The sequence below is a fragment of the Canis lupus genome, chromosome 13 (genome assembly GCF_011100685.1).
Source record: "Canis lupus familiaris isolate Mischka breed German Shepherd chromosome 13, alternate assembly UU_Cfam_GSD_1.0, whole genome shotgun sequence".
Taxonomy (NCBI): Eukaryota; Metazoa; Chordata; class Mammalia; order Carnivora; family Canidae; genus Canis; species Canis lupus.
This window is the reverse complement of record NC_049234.1, coordinates 46,695,696-46,715,994: the sequence shown is the minus strand read 5'-3', so window position 1 is coordinate 46,715,994 and position 20,299 is coordinate 46,695,696. Positions and strand designations below refer to the sequence as shown.

The window sequence follows — 20,299 nt, the reverse complement described above, 5'->3', positions numbered from 1 at the left end:
CTAGGGTATTCTGTAATATTTACTAATTACCGTAATTTTATTTGTAGTAGAGGTAACTGGTATAACTTCAAGTCCCATCCGTATCCTCTTTTGTTTTTCACAGTAAGCTTTCCAGGTGTCCTCATTAAACCCATAGTTAAAATAATCAGAAAGATCAGCACCTAAAGATAAAGCACAGTGTTAGTGTACAAATACTTTGATCCTGTTTTTATGCAGCATATAAAATATAACTATAAAAATACAGATTTAGTGTTCTATCAAGTTTTAGCACCCCTTCTAATTTTCCCAATTCTCCCAGTTACCACCATAAAGCAATGGGAGCATAAAAATATTTTGATTTAAAGTACTCCCTTTAAGCCAGAAAGTATTATGCTAAGCAAAATAAGTCAGTCAGAGAAAGATAAACACTATAATGATTTGGCTCATGTGGAATTTATGAAACAAAACAAATGAACATAGTGGGGGAAAAGGTATTTCCTTTACAAATGACATTATAATAAAATAACATGCAAGTCTACTTTGTTTTAATTCAGTAAGATTTAATAATATGGGCCATTCTTATTCCTCATGTGCTTAAGAAAACAAAAATGACATTAAAAAAATAATACTCTAAATGGTTGCTAAAAAAAACAAAAATATTTTCTAATGACTGTTTTTTTACTAAAAATCTTTTGATATAATCCACAATAATCTTACCAGGTTTACGCCATGGTTTATCTTCAAAAGAATCCAAATCTACCTCCAAGAGTGGAACTCCATTAATGCTTCCAGGTGCATCAAGGTCCACCCCTTTGACTTTTGTTCCTATTTTATAAAATTACAAAATGAAGGTAATTATAAGCAAAAAGCTAAGAGATATCACAGGTAAACAGAAACCTTTGACCTTTTTTACTACCAACAGCACTAAATATGGCAAAGGTTCCAAACAAAGCATTAGAGTAATATTTACCATAAATAAAAGGTGAAATCAAACTTTGTGGAGTAGTTTATGTAAAATATCTCTGGATTAAGAGATCAGTGACTTGTCACTTATAAGGAATTCCTATATCATCAGGAAGTTGCTAACATCCATGTTTTAAATCACATTTTTGTACAGCCTATAAGCTAAGAAAAATCTTTACCTTTCTAAAGGGTTGTAAAACAAACAAGAAAATCAACAATATGACAGGAACCCTGTGACTTACACAGCCTAAAATATTCTGTAGCCCTTTACGGAAAAAGCTTGTCCATCTCCATGATGTATGGTCAAAAACTGCTCTTTTCAAATGAACTGTAATAGTTCAACCTATTTATGACCTATTCATATATATATATATATATATATATATATATATATATATACACCTTATTTTCCTATTGATATAGCTACAAATACAAGTTTTACCTGTAGTTCCATAAACTCGTCCCCCTGTTTTGATGTTAAGATTTACAGGTGCTGTACCATAACTCCTAAAAACAAAATAAAAATTATCCTAAGAAATTAAACAAAACAGGAATATATGCAATGTATACGAATAAATCATACACCCACATAGTAATTACATATATTAACAATGACTCATAAATTTTAGGAAATGTCTTAATTTTAAAAGAAAAAAAAAATTTTTTTAAAGTCTAACTTATTTTCTATCTGAAAAACCTACCTGCCACTAAGTCCACCTGGTTGCAACAAACTTCACAAGAAATTTTGGCTAAGACATTTGGTCTATACACCATGTTCTCATTTCCTCACCTCCTAGTTATTCAACATGCAGTAATCCTGCAAGAAGGAAATTTCTCCACGTTGTACCCAACTCCAGTGACCTCTTTATAGTCCTTTCTGCATTTGATACTGTTGATAAATCCTCTTTTAAATACCCATGGAGTACTTTTATCCACAAATAAATTCATTTATATTAAATTTAAAAATAAATCTAGGGTGAAAGCAGAACAGTGTTCTGTGATAATCAGTGATTATCAATGACTGAGGAAATAAGACGGAAATATCTAGAATGCTAGTAATGTCCCATTATCTTGATCTGTGTAGTGGTTACTTGAATGTATATAGTTGAAAAAGATACTGAGCTGTACTTTAATGTTATATAATCTACACATGACAGAGGATTAAAAAATACAAAATCTGGAGTCAGACCCAGGTTCAAATACAAGTTTTGTCAATTATTAGTTGTCTAACCTTGACTAAGTCATTTAAGACCTCATGGAATTTGTATAAATGTTCTGTAATATGAGTTTACAGATAGTTCTCTACTTTTCCATAAATGCATTCTTTTACATGAGGAGAAAAATCAAATATACTAACCAAAATGGACTTAAGTAATTAGTAAGACCTCAATGTTTTCAAGGATATGTTTCTCACATTACGTTCGGTTATTGAATTTGCTTCTTTACTCTGAGGCAACTGGATTTATGAAGATTCACTGTTTCTGATCTACCTAATAATTTCCATTTTTACCTCTAATGTATTAAATTTATCAGCACTATCATTTTTGTTTTCTGCTTTTAAAAATGATAAATTAAAAAATAAATATAATAAAATATCCAAATAGTTGTATAAAGCACCACTGTTAATAAATCCAGAAACTATTAAATAGCCCCAATTAAACTGTTAATGTCAGGTAGTACTCTCATATAATCTTGAAATGTTTAAATCATTTCAATGATATTCATTCATTAGTAGATGCTTAAACACCAACAATGCATCAGATATATAGTTCTAGGCTTAGGAAGGAGAATGAGGAACTGAACGGATATGGCTCCTGCCCCATGAGGCTTACATTTCAATAATCTAAATTCAGCACAGCGAAAGCACTTTTGGGTTATCTACATATAATGTACAAAAGTTCTAGCTGTTTAAAAGTCAAATGTACAAAAATCAAGTAGTCTCTAAAGGTCCTCTTACAGAATTGCTCAAGGATAAAACATGGTATTTATAAAAGGTTTAGCCATAAGTTCAATAAATGAACTTCTTTGCTCCTACCTAATTATATTTCCCTCCACGTTTGGCCTTTAAAACACCATTTTTCAGGGCACCTGGGCGGCTCAGTCAGTTAAGTGTCCGACTCTTGATTTTGGCTCAGGTCATGATCTCAGGATCATAAGATCAAGCCACACAACAGGCTCCATGCTCAGTGCAGTCTGCTTGGGATTCTCTAACACTCTCTCTCTCCTTCTTCCTCTGCCTCTCCCCCCTTGCTTGCTTGCTTGCTGTCTGTAATAAATAAATAATATCTAAAACAAACAAAAATCACTTAAAAAAAAAAAAACACTAAGGCTTTCTATTCATTGTTTGTAGAGAAGCTTAGCTGTTTGGAAAATTGCACTTAAGCTAATCTGATACCTTCCATTAGACCCCTATGAGGTCTCAAGATTCTCTACATGCTATAGCCTACATACTTGGGTATCTAAAGGAATTTCAAAATAATACATCCAAAAAAATGTATTTTAACCTCCTGTTTCTACATCACCCATACATGTTATGCTATAGCCTACATACCTGGGTATCTAAAGGAACTTCAAAATAAATACATCCAAAAAAATGTATTTTAACCTACTGTTTGTACATCACCCATACATGTCAGGTACTCCATTAACTGCTCTAGAAACCTCTAGGTCACTGAGTCCTTTAACTCACTCTGCATCCACAACCATGTTGCTATCCATGTTATTTCTACTCATGACACAGTCAAATGCATCTTTTTCCATCTATCCCTATACTGCTACCACTAGCTTAGTCTGGATTATCACCTCATGTGAACAATTCAAATATAGTAACTAATTTTCTATTTAGTCCATTTCAACTACTGCTGCTAGTTATCTTTTCAAATAATCTTACTTGCTTAAAAACTTTTAAAGGTATGTACTCCCTCAAGAGGTCTCAACCACTTTTCGCCATCTATTGTATTCTCCAGCCATGCAGCTCCTTTAAGCCCTGCTTCCACATCTTAGTAGTGGCCTCTGATAAGTCACCAGTCCTCTTTCTTCTGTCTCAAGAATCGTTCACACAAATTCATTATTATCTCCTCTAGGATCTTCTCAACACGTATAGGCTTTTAGCAACCATCCTCTCAAAAGTTTTTAATTCACTTGTACATTTCTATTCTAGCACTTAGACTGTAAATATTTGCACATATCTGTCTCCCTCACTGATTCCAGTAAATAAGGATATTTTATTATTTTTCATATTTTCATCAATTAATGCAGTACCAGACAATTATTTTAAGTGTTTACTGAATGAATGGATGAATCTCAAAGGTAAGAAACCACTTCTCTTTACAAGCTAAATTATTCCTAACCTAAACTTTGCTTTTCTTCGTTACATTATAGATGAAATGAACTTTGTAACAAAAGTATGCTACCTAAAAAAAATGCTATTTTGTACTAAGAGCTTACAACAAACCCATTTAGTATTGTTCCTTGAATATAATTTGCTTCTGAAAATTCTGTGCACAAAGTATTCATCAAATTTTATTTTCTCATAGGCTCTTTCAGTTTTCAAGAGATATATCTTGAAATATCAACATTAAATAAGCTCTATAGTCTTTAGAAAGATCTATAAAAGTTATTTTGAAACATAGAAAAAACAAAAAGTAGACCAATTGAAGGGTAGAAGCATGGACAGAGATACATTTACACGTTTGTATGATATACATTTAGCAAACCTAGCAAAATGTAAATTGTATAATCTAGATGATGGGTAAATGGGTGTTGTCACACTTCTTTCAACTTTGGATAATTTGAAATTTTTTGTATTGAAATACTGAGGAAAAAACACTGAAAGACAACTGAGTTCTTAACATTCAGTCTATTTAGTCAATACACATTTACTAAATATTTACTACATGTAAGGCAATGTGAGAAAAAGGGAAATTCATAAACTATGGTTTCTACTCAAGGAATTTAGAGTCTAAAGGTGATAAACATGAACAAACTAACCACATTTCATGAAACTAGAAACTGCTATAAGAAATAAAACTCAGAGAAAGTACTATGGGAGTCTATGTACATTTACTATTTGAATGCAATTCCTACAAAAATTTGGTCAAATTAATTTTAAAAACCCACCATTTGCTTTAACTGTTCTACAGTTGTAAACACAAATAATTTTATATAATAGTATTTACTAGACACACAATGATTATAGTGTACCTTTTGCATAATGCAGACGGCAAAGGCCTATTCGCATAAAGGTCTACTAGCATTATATGTAAGCCCAAAACTAATCTTTAAGTAGAAATGAGAACACTCAGAGTTGTCTACCCGTAACATGATTAAGTCTCTCCTAAACCCTGATCCCCAGTTTTAAAATTACACAGGGAGTCCTTATTGTAATGTGAAATCGACCATGACAATAACTGAGTTACCGTTAAGCTCCTAAAATAACTTTGGGAAAAAAATGGTTCTACTATAGAAATATTCAAAAATATTTATGTATATATTGAGTCCAGATAAGGCTGCATAATGAATTATAGAGCAGTTAATGAAAAGTTTGTTTCCAATGTGCAAGTACCACATTATATATCCAATCTGATAAAACACAGAAAAAGTACTCCTAAGTACCACCATAACAAAATCACATTCTGTACTTAAATATATTCCCTTCTAACCATCCTGCAAGATTCTTTATGTGCTCTGTAAGCTAATGACAGTCAATTCACTAGATCCAGTTTTACAGACTATAAAACTTGATATAATGTCTTAAAAAGCCTACGGATACCTAACAACTTCAAAAATATACTATGAAGAGCAAAAAAAATATCTCTGATACTGTTTTTATTGGACAAAAATTAAAATGTAAACTCAGTTTTGGATAATACAAGGGAAGAACAATATAGATGAAATCTGTAATTTAAGGATTTCTAACAAAAGAAATTACAGTAGTCAATTCATTTATAAAAACACCTTAATTTCAGAAATCAAAAACAGCTGCTTCCACGTTCTTTACCTATAAAATAACTTTCTCTTTAAGATATTTTCATGGTGAAACCCCTTTTTTATCATGAGATAAAAGTGTATTATACAACACTGTAACTTTAGGTGTACAGTATAATGATTTAATAGATGTATAAACTGAAAATGATTACAATTCGTTACCATCCATCACCAACACAGTTCTATATTTTTTCTTGTGATGAGAATTTTTAAGATCTACTCTTCTAAAAATTCATGGTGAAATTTTAACAAGAGTTCTTTCATATCATGGTAAAATGGAAAAAAGTAAAAACAATGGAATCCACCACCACTGGTTTGATAAAAGCACACTACCTTTGATTTACGCACATAATCATTACTTAAAAATAACTTACCCATGAGGTGCGTGGGTGGCTCACTCGGTTGAGTGTCCAACTCTTGGTTTTGGCTCAGGTTAAGATCTTAGGGTCATGAGACTGAGCCCCACACAGGGCTCATCAGAGGGGAGTGATTCTCTCCCTCTGCCTCCCCTTCTGGGTGCGTGTTCTCCCTCTCTCTAATATATAAATCTTAAAAACAAAAAAAACATACAAACAAAAAAAAAACAAACCAACTTACCCATACTGTGGTGCTCCTGTTTTAATGTCTCCTATAGTGACATGAACATCATCTTCATCATCATCACTGTCACTATCACTATCATCTTCAGTCTCGGTCACTTTCTATACCAACAGAAACAATTATAAAATACTATATTGAATAACCCATCTCAATATCTAACATGAATAACTGAAAAAGCAATCATTGTGTTCACTGACATACAGTTTTAGAGAAAAAGTTACATTTTCATAGCATTGCTACCTCAATTATAACTGTTATATGTGATTAATAAGAATGTGAAATAAAATCCTTCAGCATCTTTTTTTTTTTGTTAGCATCATCTTTTTGTAAATAACACCATGTGTATTTTTTCCCTATGACCTATAACTGCTTCTCTGCAAAAAGAATCTAAGGCAAGAATCTAAGGCATGTACTAAGATATCTAGAACATAAATTATAAAATTATTTTAAAAATTATAAAAAGAAAAGGAATTTTTGGCAAGAATATGAAAATAATTACCTGTATCAGTAATGGTTAAAAAGCCCCAAATAGTTAAGGAGTAGCTCACTTATTCTTGTCATTCATTTACAGTTAGAAGAGTCCCTGGATGCAAATGATTGAAGAAATACTGTTTCTATGAGTAAAAAGTGGGACTATTTACAAAGGTTTTACTGTGGCTCTAACAGGTTATTTTGTGGTTAGCCACATAATAGTAAACAAAAAAGTAGATCACTTGGGCAAAATATTTTTTTGTATACAAGTTCAAGCCTGTAGGATAATGATTTCCTTCTTTTTACAGGATCAGAATGCTGAAATGTTAATAAAATCAGTATTATTACTTCACCCCGAAAAACATCACTTTTAAGAGATATGAATGAGGTTAGAGACTATCACATATTTACATAAAAAATTTTGCCAAAAATTATGACAATCAAACTTAGGACTTAATGTTTTCCCTGAAAATGAGGCTCACTATGATTTCTTCAGTTGAGCTACAATCATTCAGCTCCTTGAAAGCGGTAAACTTCAAGCCTTTGTACATGTTCTATTTCATGGAAAGTCTCCTCCCACTATTCTCATCACTGTGCTTTTGATGGCACCAGATGAGATGAGAGATATAAAAGGGGGCTGCATCATGCTGAACACCGAAAGTCACGTTAAATTTTTGGCTTTCTCCCTTAGTGAATAGGAAACTACTGATAAAGATTTTAAAACGCAGAGTAACTAGATTTCAAAGCCTTATGTTACCGGTTTAGGTACGCCATTTTCAGCAGTTTCATCTTCAATTCCAGATGGAGGATTAGCACTACAAACAACAAAAATAAGTGCACAAGTCTGGTATTACTTTTCAGAAGTACAGACAGAGTATACCACAATTTTTAAGCTATGTCTGATAGTTTCCTAAAATTATTCTCTCCCCTGGATAAGAAAAAAGGATGGCAAAAACTGCCTGTGTTATTATGCTATTCCTACTGCCTTGCATAATACCCATACTCAACATTCAAAGTAGAATAGAATTGACTCCACAATTTGTCAATATCAAATTTGCAATCTTACAATAGGGTGTAATTCAAGGTTTTAATTATTTTTTTATTCATTTTTATTCATTTTTATTATTTACTTTCATTATTTACATATTATTTTAAAAATATGCATCACACTTACCTTCACTTAACCTCTTTATTGAACATCCACTATATGCTAGGTACTACTGTAATTGCCAAAGGCTATGTTAACACGCAGTTGCCTCTTCCACCCAGCCCCCCATGCCTAAGGAACTCAGGATTTGTCCTATGATCATATTAACTCCTTCAGTCTTAAGCCAACATACATGCTTCTTCTTGGTTTTGTTTTGCCTATCTTACTGGATATATGCTCTTTGTTCCATAAGCGATACATTTTAAGATTTAAAAAAGAGTTTATCATCACATAAGCCTGATTTGCCTTATTAAAGCAAAAACTGATACAAAACAATAAACCCCCCTTTTCTCATGAAACTCAAGCATATGGTCATTAATCACTATATAAAACTTATAGTACTATAGTGTAATTGGCATGTGTTTTAATAATTACGATTTGAATAGTGGGAACTAACCATTAACCTCATTTTATAACTAAAGGTACTTTAGTACAAAGCAACTAACTCACATTTAGTAGGATTTCTAAGAATAACATCTAGATGTTGATATTCTTCAAACCTCTTTTCATTAGATTTCTGTTTATCTCTTCTAAACTTTGCTGTCAAGCAGTTTTTATATAAGTCAATTTAATCTCTCCAATGGTATTTTATTATAGACTCCTCATATAAAGCAAAATGAAGGATAAAAACTGGAAACTTAAATGTTAATTTTTCACTGTGTTACTGCCTGACCCAAGAAAATAAATATACAATTAAAATTCAGTAATTTACCTCCTGCTTAATTAAGTGTCTAGAGAGCCAGAAAACAAGTTCAGCTTGCCAAAAAACAGTGTATTTGGCCAAAACTTGGGCAAATAAAACATGACAAAGTTGGAGACAGAATAATGCAAGAAGTTTTAATAATGAACCAGTCACAAAGAAGCTGGAGAGATCTCTAATAGTGAGGACTCTGCTCGGTTAGGGCAATGCAGTGATGTACCAAGCTGAATACTAGAGCACAGGTCTGGTGAACATGCCTTCCCCAATACTTTTAAAAGTTTTAATTCCCTATCACCATTAAAAAATGAGAAACGTAATATTATAACCTTGCTAGAAAAATTAAGCTTTAAGAGCAGACTTCTCCCATAGAAAGAAATAAATTTAATAGCTATCTAAATAAATTCTTAGTAAAGAATATAAAGACAGTAACGCTCAGAGAAGGGTGAAGATTTCTCTCCAATACATCAAGCTGAGTACAGAATCTTTTAATTAAAAAACATTCTATCAGAAAATAGGCTTCAAGATTCATAACCAAGACCTAATACCAACACAATTAATGGAATAAAGATTAGCTCACAAAATATGTATTTAATTGTGAATACATAACATTAGTCATTGATTCTTGACCAATTAAAAAACAGGGTATGAAGAAATTATAATTACTTTTGTAACTATAAACTACACAAATCACAACTTTGTAACTAAATGAGGGTTAGGAACCGGATTGGATACACGAATTTAAATAACAAAATTTTACAATACACCAATGAGCAGGAAAAAAAATCTTCCAATTTAGGGGGATATTCTTAAGTGAGGAAGTATAATTTCAGCAGCCCTTAAGTTAGTTCTATTTCCATGTCTCACTTATTCCCTCCATTCACTTTGTTAAAAATGCAGACATACCTCATTTTGTCATCTTTGCTTTATTATATTTCCCAGATGAGTTGTTTTTAATAACTGAGGTCTGTGATTAACAATGTACCACCTGGGGATACTTGGATGGCTCAGCAGTTTAGCACCTGCCTTTGGCCAAGGGCGCGATCCTGGAGTCCCAGGATCGAGTCACATGTCTCCCTGCATGGAGCCTGCTTCCCTCTCCTTCTGTGTCTCTGCCTCCCTCTCTCTCTCTCTCTCTCTCTGTCTCTCATAAATAAATAAATAAATAAATAAATAAATAAATAAATAAATAAATCTTTAAAAAAAAAAAAAAAAAAAAACAACGTACCACCTATCCATGCCATTTTTCCAATAGCATTTGCTAACTTTTGTGTCTCTATCACATTTTGGTAATTCTTTTAATATTTCAAGCTTTATCATTACTGTACTTGTTACGATCTTTTTGATGTTAGTATTTTATAACTGTTCTGGGGAGCTATGAATGGCAACCATTTAAGATGCTGAACTTAATCACTAAATATTATGTTTTCTGACTGATTCACTGACCAACCATCACCTGTCTCTCTCCCTCTCCTCAGGCTCCCTATTCCCTGAAAAACAATATTGAAATCAGGCCAATTTATAATCCTCTAATGGCCTCTAAGTGCTCAAGGGAAAGAGTCCACGTCTCTCATTTTAATTCAAAAGCTAGGGACGCCTGGGTGGCTCAGCGGTTGAGCATCTGCCTTCAGCTCAGGGCGTGATTCTGGAGTCCCAGAATCGAGTCCCACCTCAGGCTCCCTGCATGGAGCCCGCTTCTCCTCCCTCTGCCTATGTCTCAGTCTCTCTCTCTCTCTGTGTCTCTCATGAATAAATAAAATCTTAAAAAAAAAAAAAAAAAAAAACTTGACAAGAGATGAGGAAACTTAAAAAAAAAAAAAAATGTCTGAAGCTATCAGAGGTTGGTTCATAAGGCTTAAGGGAAAAAGCCCTCTCCATAACATAACAGCTCAAGGTGAAGCAGCAAGTGCTGATGTAGAAGCTGCAGCAAGTTACCCAGAAGATCCAGCTAGGATAATTCATAAAGCTGCCTACACTGAACAACAGATTTTCGACGTTGACAAAACAGCCTCCTGTTGGAAGAAGATGCCATCGGGGACTTTCACAACTGAAAAGAAGTCAAGGCCTGGCTTCAAAGTTTCAAAGGACAGGCTGACTTTCTTGTTAGGGGCTAATGCAGCTGGTGACTTCAGGTTGAAGCTAATGCTAACCATTCTGAAAGTCTTAGGGCCCTTAAAAATTATGCTAAGTCCATGCTGCCTGTGATCTATAGTTGGAACAACAAAGCCTGGATGACAGCGTATCTGTTTACGACAATGGTTTACTCAGGATTTTAAGCCCACTGCTGAGACTACTGCTCAGAAAAAGAGATTCCTTTCAAAATATTACTGCCCATCGACAATGCCACTGGTTACCTAAGAGCTCTGGTGCAGAGACATACGAGGACATTAACATTTCCATGCCTTATAACACAATACTCCTTCTCAGCCCATGGATCAAGGAGTCACTCTGACTTTCAAGTCTTCTTGAAGAAATACATTTCATCTCGTAAGACTACAGCTGACACAGACAGCGATTCCTCTGACAGATCTGGACAAAGACAACTGAAAATCTTCTGGAAGGGATTCATCATTCGAGATGCCATTAAGAACACTCGTGACTGGGATCCCTGGGTGGCGCAGCGGTTTGGCGCCTGCCTTTGGCCCAGGGTGCGATCCTGGAGACCCGGGATCGAATCCCACATCGGGCTCCCGGTGCATGGAGCCTGCTTCTCTCTCTGCCTGAGTCTCTGCCTCTCTCTCTCTCTCTCTCTGTGACTATCATAAATAAATAAAAATTTAAAAAAAAAAAAAAAAAAAAGGAACACTCGTGACTCATGAGCAAAGGTCCAAATAGCAACAACATTAACAGGAGTATGGATGAAGCTGATTCCAAAACTCACGGAGCACTTTGAGAGCTTCAAGACTTCAGTGGAGGAAAGAACTGCAGCTGTGGTGGGAATAACAAGAGAACTAGAAAGAGAAGTGGGGCCTGAAGATGGGACCGAATTGCTGCAATCTCATATAAAACATGAACGGATGGGGGGGCTGCTTCTCATGGATGAGCAAAAAAAAAAAAAAAAAAAAATTGGTTTCTTTACACAGAACCTACTCCTGGTGAAGATGCTGTGAAGACTGTTGAAATGACAACAACAGACCTAAAATAGGACCTAAACTTAGTAGATAGAGCAGCAGGCATCAGGGTTTGAGAGGACAGACTCCAATTTGGAGGGAAGTTTTACTGTGAGTAAGATGCTTTAAGAGAAATAGTTCATAATGGAAGAGTCAATGGATGTGGCAAGTTTCACTGTTGTCTTATCTTAAAAAACCGCCACAGCCACCCCAACCTTCAGCAATCATCACCCTGATCAGTTAGCAGCATTCAATTTCAAGATGCTGCACCAGCAAAAGCATTACAATCCCTCAAAGTTCTGATGATGGTTAGGATTTTCTTAACGTAAAACACTTTTTAATTAAGGGATGTACACTGTTGTTTAGACATAATACTGTCACACACTTATGTTATAAACAAAACTTTTGTATGCACCAGGAAACCAAAAAATGCATTTGACTCACTTTACTGGTGTAGAACTGAACCCACAGTATCTCCAAGGTATACCCCTAACACTTTGAGATAGAATTTATATGCTACACAAACCACCCATTTGAAGTGTACAACTCAAAGGCTTTTCGTGTTCACAGAACAGGGCTACCAATACAACTACCTAATTTTAGGACACGTTCATCACTCCAAAAAGAAACCTTGTGTATATTAGTAATCACTCTCTGTTTTCTCCTGACCTCAGTCCTAGCAACCACTCTGTATCTATAGACTTAACTATTCTGTACATTTAATATAAACAGAATCATACAATATGTAGTTTTTTGGGACTAGCTCCTTGAACTGTTTTCAAGGTTCATCTATGTTTTAACAGATACCAGTACTCTATTTCTTTTTACTGCCACACAGTATTCCACTCTATGGATATATCGTATTTTAACTATCCATTCACTTGATGGACGCTTATTTCTGTTTTTTGGCTATTATAAACAATGCTGCTATGAACATTCATGTACAAGTTTTTGTGTGGGTACGTTTCATTTCTCTTAAGGAATATACATATAAGTGGAATTCCTGGGTCATACAGTAACAATGTCTAAGCTTCTGAGGAACTGCCTGTTTTCAAGTAGCTGCAAGTTTTTATAATCCCATCATCAGGGTATTAGAGTTCCAACTTCAGCATATCTTCACCAACACCTGTTACTTTCTTTCTGATGACAGCCCATCCATCCTAATGGTTGTAAAGTGGTACTTCCTCCACTTTTTAAACTCAAATATTCTTTAAAATATCTTTTTTTAACGACTTCTCCATCAAGGGACATTAAGGCATTGATACCATAGATTTGGTAATGTCAGCATACGCATATGCTTGTCTGTGGGAGTTGTTTAGAAATAGAGACGTCTCAAGCTCCCTTTACATGCTCTATAAATGATACATATTTCTAGTAGTCTAGCAAAGGGAATCAATCTTGTAACAATTCCACTTTGAATTTAAATACAAAATGCTGAAATTATAACAAAAGTCCACTATGCCATCAAAGGTATTAATAAACTGCAAAAGCAGTGATTTACAGGATTTTATCCAAAAAAATGTTAAGCTTTTTTCTTACCAGTCCAATGGATATACTGCATACTCCACTATTAAGCTTACTTAAGAGTATAAAGTCACTTAATAATGAAGGGCTATATTAAGGGTATAGTAAGGGTTTAATATTCAAACCCTAACTTCAAAAACTTTGTCCCCTAAGCTACTAGCAAACAAATAGAACTGATTAGGTCCTTAAACAGAAATAAACTTTGAAAAGATTCAATGTCTTTGAACCTTCAGTCAGTACGCTGTAATCAAGCCAATGACTACAATGAAATGATTTTTGACAATCCGTGTTAAGTATCAACAACAAATTCCACTAACCTGGCATTTTCTTCTTCTGGCCTTTCAACTTCATTTTCATCTACCAAAAAAAAATACATAAATAAATAAATAAAATTAACACACAAACCACTCTTAAAGAAACCAGTATTATGAAAATCTGAAGTGATCATCACAAGCACTAACCTAGGTCCTTTGCCAAATCACTGTGCACATGCACGTCCCATGGGCCTATAAGTACATCCAAAGTTAGATCACCTTATAATGACTTAACAAGATATGTCTTTTATGAAAAAAAAAAAATCAGACTTTACTTCTATAAAAGTAAGCTTAACTTAAGAGGCATTAAAGATTTCTAGGTCTTTGTTAAGGAAACCCTATACATTTACATTTCAAGGAATATTACTGATGCTGAATCTCACCACCAAAAATAGTGGATTTTACCAGCTTGTCAAAGTCAGCATCAAGGAGCTGCTTGGTGCCCAAATGTGCACTTTTTTACTGAAGAATATACATTTTAGGCAAGGAACACACATTAACTTCCAAATCTAGTTACCATCCACAGACAAAAAGAGACTGTGACTTAATGAAAAGTCAAAAAAAAAAAAAAAAAAAAAAAAGAAGTCAAGTCCCTTTCGAGAGCAAAATACAAAGTGCATTGGATTTATTTTGGTAAAAATGATCTATATAAGAGATAACTGAAAACTGTAAGCCTAAGGGGCATGAGATTACTTCTAATCATGTGGGTGATACAGCACTCTTAAAAAGGAAAAACTTCACCTTAATACAGGAGACATTCAGGGTTTTCTTTATGGGCCATAATGTATTCCATGTCTGTCTCTCTCTCTCTCTGTCTCTTAATTAATTACTTTTAAAGCACGACTTTCAGACAAGGAGGTACCCTTGCAGGTGCATTCCATACAAACTGACCATCAAGAAACAAGACGTTAGTTTTTACAGCATCAACTTTATTTAAGCTATTATTACAGAAAAGGCTGGTTTCTGAAAGAAAAGGACGGGGAGGGCATCCTACAGCCAAGGGGCAAGAAGGGACACACCAAGAGATCAGAACGGAGATGAAACCGGGGGTGGGGGGTGGGGTGGGGGGGGGGGTGGAGCGGCCCGGAAGCTCCCGCGCGGAGGAGGGGAAGGCAGGGGCCCGGCCGCCTCGGCGTGGGCTGCGAGGGGGGAGGGGGGCTGCGTGGGGGGGGAGGGGGATGTGGGCTGCTGGGGGCGTGGCCTGCGCGGGGAGGGGGCGTGGCCTGCGGGGGCGTGGCCCGAGGGGGACGTGGGTTGCGTGGGGGGGCGCGTGAGCTGCGCGGGGGGGAGGGGGGCTGCGTGGAGGGGACGTGGGCGGCGTGGGCTGCGTGGGGGGGGGACGTAGGCTGCGCGGGGGGCGGGGGGGGGAGGGGAAGGCAGGGAACGCGCGCGCCGCGCTCGGCCTAACTCAGGCCGGAGAAGGCTCCGTAGGGAGGCCCCGGCGGCGGCGGCGTGAGGAGCGCGGGACGCCGGCCGTCTGCGGGCCGGGCCGGGCGGCCTGAGAGAACCCGGGAGTGAGAGAAGGGACAGGAAGTTTCGTACCGCCATAGAGCCACTCTTCCTCCTCATCCCCTCCGGTCCCGCCGCTCAGCTCCGACACTAGGCGCTCGACCTCGCCGGCCGACATGGCCGCCCCGAGCACAACTTAAAGGCGGCGATCAACAGCCCCCTCCAACCCCTTCCCGGCCTCGCTGCCCGGGGGCGCGAGGGGGCCGCGAACCCGCCGGCGAGCGAACGCAGGAAGCGCGAGGCTCCAGTCCCACAGCGGCGGCCGCGGCGTCGGAGGCTGCACACAGGACGGGCTCCGGCGCGGTCGGTCTGCGCACGCGCAGCAGCCCCGGCGCGGCGCGGCGTCTTTAGGAGGCTTCGCTTCCGCGGCGCCGGGCACCTGGGCCGGGCTGCGCCTGCGCGGCGCGCTTGGCCCCGCCCCTCGCGGGTCGCGCTCTCCGCGGGGTGTCCTGCGTCGGCCCCCGTCCGCGGCCGGTGCACCTTTGTTCTCCCGTAGCCGGGATGCTCGCTCGCTGTCGTCAACGTCGCCGCCCTCGAGCCGCGCGGGAGGCCTGGGGTCGTCGTCCACGTGGGGTCCAGCCCGCGGGCGCAGTCGTCGCCTCCGTCGGGAGGAAAGCAGGATTCGTGCCTACGTTAGGGAAAAAGGCGGTTGTAAGGGCGCACGAAAGCCAAGCCAATGAATGAATGACGCCTTCTCTTTGTTAAAGCGAGACATATAAAATAATAATAATAATAATAATATAAGAATAATATTTTTTTTTAAAGCGAGACTTTGAAGTTAAGGTCGAAAACCCGCTCACCCACTACCCCTCCCCCCCGTTTGCTGTTTGCTGTGAATCCTCAAATAGTCTAAATTCACGTGTATATGGTGCTGTCTGGGGGGAGGAAGCTGAGGTTTGCGAGTCCTAAAGGGTACGATACTCTATCGTTCGGCGGATTGCTTTTCTTTTTTTTTTTTTTTCTTTAATAACAGTGTCTTGGAGATCCTTTCCATTTTAGTATATACCAGACTATATCTTTTTTTTTTTAAGATTTTATTTATTTATTCATGAAAGAGAGAGAGGCAGAGACAGGCAGAGGGAGAAGCAGGCTCCAAGCAGGGAGCCTATCAGACTGTATCCATTTTTTTTTTGTTTTTTTTACTATATCCATTTTTAAGTGCTTCCCAATATTCCACAGCGTGGCTTTCGCCAAAGAAATATGGTTATTTCCCTAGTGATGTACATTTAGACGTACATCCACCCAGGGACCCCCAGTGAAGAGCCTTGGAAATGATTTCCTGCAGATGTGTTACAAGTATTTCTCCAAGATCCCCTAAAGTCTGTGCGGTTTTGATTTTAGTAGATGATGCCACATTTTCAGGCTACTTTTGAACACCTCTTTCTGGGAGAAGAGGATAGATGGGTCAAAATCGGTGTTCGGGTTCTTTACCTACCTGGTTGCGTGACCTCAGGTGGTTAACGTCTCTGCTTCAGTTTTCTCACCTGTGAAACGGGAAAGCGGAGTCTGATGATGTGAGAAATCTCTTTTGGGCCCAACGTTCTTGGACAGGACACTGGCTTTTCAACAGAAAGAAATTCATTCTAGTTTACAAATCAGTCGATGGGTTTACAGGTTTGGTCACTACATATTGTTCTTTATTGAACAATTATTAACCATCTTTAAGAACTTGGAAAACCAAGGTATGAGTAAAGCATAGTCCTTGCCCCCTGAAGAGCCCTCGAATTATTGAGGACATCAGAAGGGTCTTAGCTAACTAGCCTACAAGGGAAAAAGATGTTAAAGATGTGCTTTAACAGAAACACAAAGGTGGGTGGCCCTGGTGGCCCAGTGGTTTAGCACCACCTCCCGCCCAGGGCATGATCCTGGAGACCTAGGATCGAGTTCCATGTCTGGTTCCCTGCATGGAGCCTGCTTCTCCCTCTGCCTGTGTCTCTGTGTCTCTCAAGAATAAATAAATAAAATATTAAAAAAAAAATAGAAACACAGAGGAAACTTTTACATCCCAACAATGCCACACCATCTCCCATTATTTAAACAAATGCTATGGTTTTAATCTCCCCTTACTTTTGAAAACTCCATTGCTATTCTCCAGTTCTCTTATCTGTTTAGGATAATCCCTTGCATCGTTCTAAACTCCATTAAGGTGTAGCCAACAAAAAGTCTTTCCTGAATCTCACCTTGCCTCCTTCCATTTCTTTGTAGACCCTATTATGAAGGGCCTACCAAGTGCCAGAGGCTCTGTAGATTCAGCGGTGAGTAGAACAAAGTCCTTCTTCTTGTGAAGCTTTCATTCTGATGAAGACAGACAATAACCATATTAATGTACAGCACAGAAGCTGTACAAGAGTAAGCAGGATAGGGGGACCTAGGGCGGAGTGATGAAGAGGGATTAGGGGCAGTTTTATTTCAAGAGGTCAAGGGAAGGGACACTTGGGTGGCTCAGCAGTTAAAGCTCCTGCCTTTGGCTCAGGGCGTGATCCTGGAGACCCAGGACTGAGTCCCGCATGGGACTCCCTGCATGGAGCCTGCTTTTTCCTCTGCCTGTGCCTGTGCCTCTCTCTCTCTCTCTCTCTCTCTCTCTGTGTGTGTGTGTGTGTCTCTCATGAATAAATAAATAAAATCTTTTAAAAAAGCGGGGGGGGGGGGGGCAGCCTAGGTGGCTCAGCGATTTAGCGCCGCCTTCAGCCCAGGGCCTGATCCTGAAGACCTTGGGATCCAGTCCCACGTCGGGCTCCCTGCATGGAGCCTGCTTCTCCCTCTGCCTGTGTCTCTGCCTCTCTCTCTCTCTCTCTGTGTCTCTCATGAATAAATAAATAAAATCTTAAAAAAAAAAGGGGTCAGGGAAAGAAAGTTATTCTAATAAGGTGACATAAGAGTAAAGAGCTGAATAGAAAAAAAGAAGTAAGCCCTTGTGGATTTCTGGGTAAAGCCCTATCAGAACAGGAAGTGCAAAGACCCTGAGGCAGAAGCATACCCTGTGCATTCAAGGAACCCATAATGAGCTGGAGTGGAGGGAGTGAGATAGAGGATATAGAAGAGATCAGAGTTATTGGAGGGTGGGTAGAGCAGGGCTAATCACACAATTTTAGACTCCGCTGCCTCTATGGCATGTGTCTATCACATCCTATAGTAATTATTTGACTACATATGTGTTTCCCTAGCACTCTTCCCTAGGTGGAGTTCTTCCTCAAAGCATCTCCTTACATGTCACTTATTGGTAATATGGTGCCTAACACTCAGTAGGTCTTGACCTCTCCCGACAGTAATGGAATGTAGAGTTTACGTTCTGCTTAGGAGTATCATGCAGCAATCACATAGTCCTGTCTCTTTGTTTTTCTATGAGTCTATAATGAAATTTGGTGGTTTCATGGAAGAACCAACTGCCTTCTGCCGAGAATCATCTTTCTCCTTTCAGCTGCTTAAAATAAGCTTCTCTTTCAAGACACTACTTACACTGAAGACTTGATGAATATTTGCTGAGGCATCAGAATTGCCTTTATGGTGGTGGGAGCATTGCAGCTAAGCTTTGAAAATAAAGATTGTCACAAGCAGGGAAGCCTATAAATCACTAATAACCACTCTGAAAAGGCCTCTTCCTTCCTTGCTTTTAAACTGAGTTCCTTGCCTGGATGAGCTTCCTTATTAAAGATGTCTTTATCTCCCTATTCACCATGGAAGAGTTTAAAGATAGGTAGTTCAAAGATATTGTGTAAACTTACGAACTTATCAAATTACAGTACTCCATATATTCTGATTATATTTATTTGTTTTCTGTTTTATGTGTGTGTGTATGTGTGTGTGGTTTGTTGGTTCTCAGCACACAACAACCACAACAAAACAACAAACATCAGTTTTAATGTATCCATTTCTGGAAGTACTAAATAGATGCCCAATAGATGGTGATTAAAATGATGGCAAGGGGTAAAGATCAAACAAAAGTGCCTTGCTCAATATCTAGTAGTGAGTACTCATAATTGTGTTTTGGATGAATGTGGCACTTAGATCCAACTGTTTTATTTACTGCCAACTTTAGTTATGTCACTTAAATTTCAGTGTTCTTCAGTTTCTTCATCAGTAAATTGATATATTAAAACAACATATTACCCTTGCTTCCTAGAAGGATAACAAAGCTAAAAATGAAGTTTCAATGTCAAAGCACTTGACGAGTTAGAGGCAAAATGGTGGCATGCTATGGTAAGCAAAATGGTTTAGGTTTGTCCTTGAATGACCTCAATAACTATATATATAGAGAGAGAGAGTTTCCTTCCTTTCTAGATATCTCAATGGGGAATTAAGCCCCAATTATCCATCTTCCTCTGCATTCTGACATATTTTAATATGAAATTTTATATTGCTAGTTGTTTCTGGAAAATTGTGTCATCTCCTTTTCACATCTGTACTGTTACATGAACTGCACATGCTTTAAAGGTTAAAACAAATTTATTTCTGTATTCACCAGATTAACTGGTATTCACCAGTTAAGTGCTTAGTAAATCCTTAAGCTAAATATTGATTGTGCACATGGAGGACTTAGAAATGAGGCAAAGGGAGATATGCTTGATTTTATGAGAAATAGGAAATAATTGCTAGTTATTTTGAGCAAAGAAGTACAAATTACATTGAAATAAGGTAAATATGATTATTGTAAGCATGCAATTTCAGCAGAAATCCATTTGACTCCACCATAATACCTAAAAGCAAGATTCCTGGATTCTCTTCTGTTTTCTGTCTACCCTGTCTTCTAAGGTCATTTTATCCAGTCCCATGACTTAAAAAAAAAAAATTTATGTATTCATTTAAGAGAGAGAGAATCCGTGAGCAGGGGGAGAGGGAGAGGGAAAAGGAGAGAATCTCAAGCAGACTCCCCACAGAGCATGGAGCCAGACACGGGCTCCTCATGGGGCTCGATCTAAGACCCTGAGATCACAACCTGAGC

The 20,299-nt window shown here is 37.9% G+C and overlaps 1 protein-coding gene across 27 annotated transcripts in view; it reads right to left on the bottom strand.

Moving 5' to 3' along the window:
• FIP1L1 (factor interacting with PAPOLA and CPSF1) overlaps positions 1-15,681 on the bottom strand; it is a 71,486-nt gene extending 55,805 nt beyond the window's left edge. For 8 of the 27 annotated variants that reach the window (XM_038556105.1, XM_038556110.1, XM_038556098.1 and 5 more), the window contains exons 1-8: positions 15,394-15,680; positions 13,999-14,043; positions 13,855-13,894; positions 7,757-7,814; positions 6,526-6,629; positions 1,385-1,449; positions 697-804; positions 31-161 (exon numbers count right to left, since the gene is read on the bottom strand). In XM_038556105.1, the coding sequence (XP_038412033.1) occupies positions 31-161; positions 697-804; positions 1,385-1,449; positions 6,526-6,629; positions 7,757-7,814; positions 13,855-13,894; positions 13,999-14,043; positions 15,394-15,478 (636 nt within the window). In that variant the 5' untranslated portion in view covers positions 15,479-15,680. The other 19 variants (XM_038556113.1, XM_038556115.1, XM_038556119.1 and 16 more) reach the window with 6 other exon arrangements.
• Between the last annotated feature and the right edge of the window lie 4,618 nt (positions 15,682-20,299).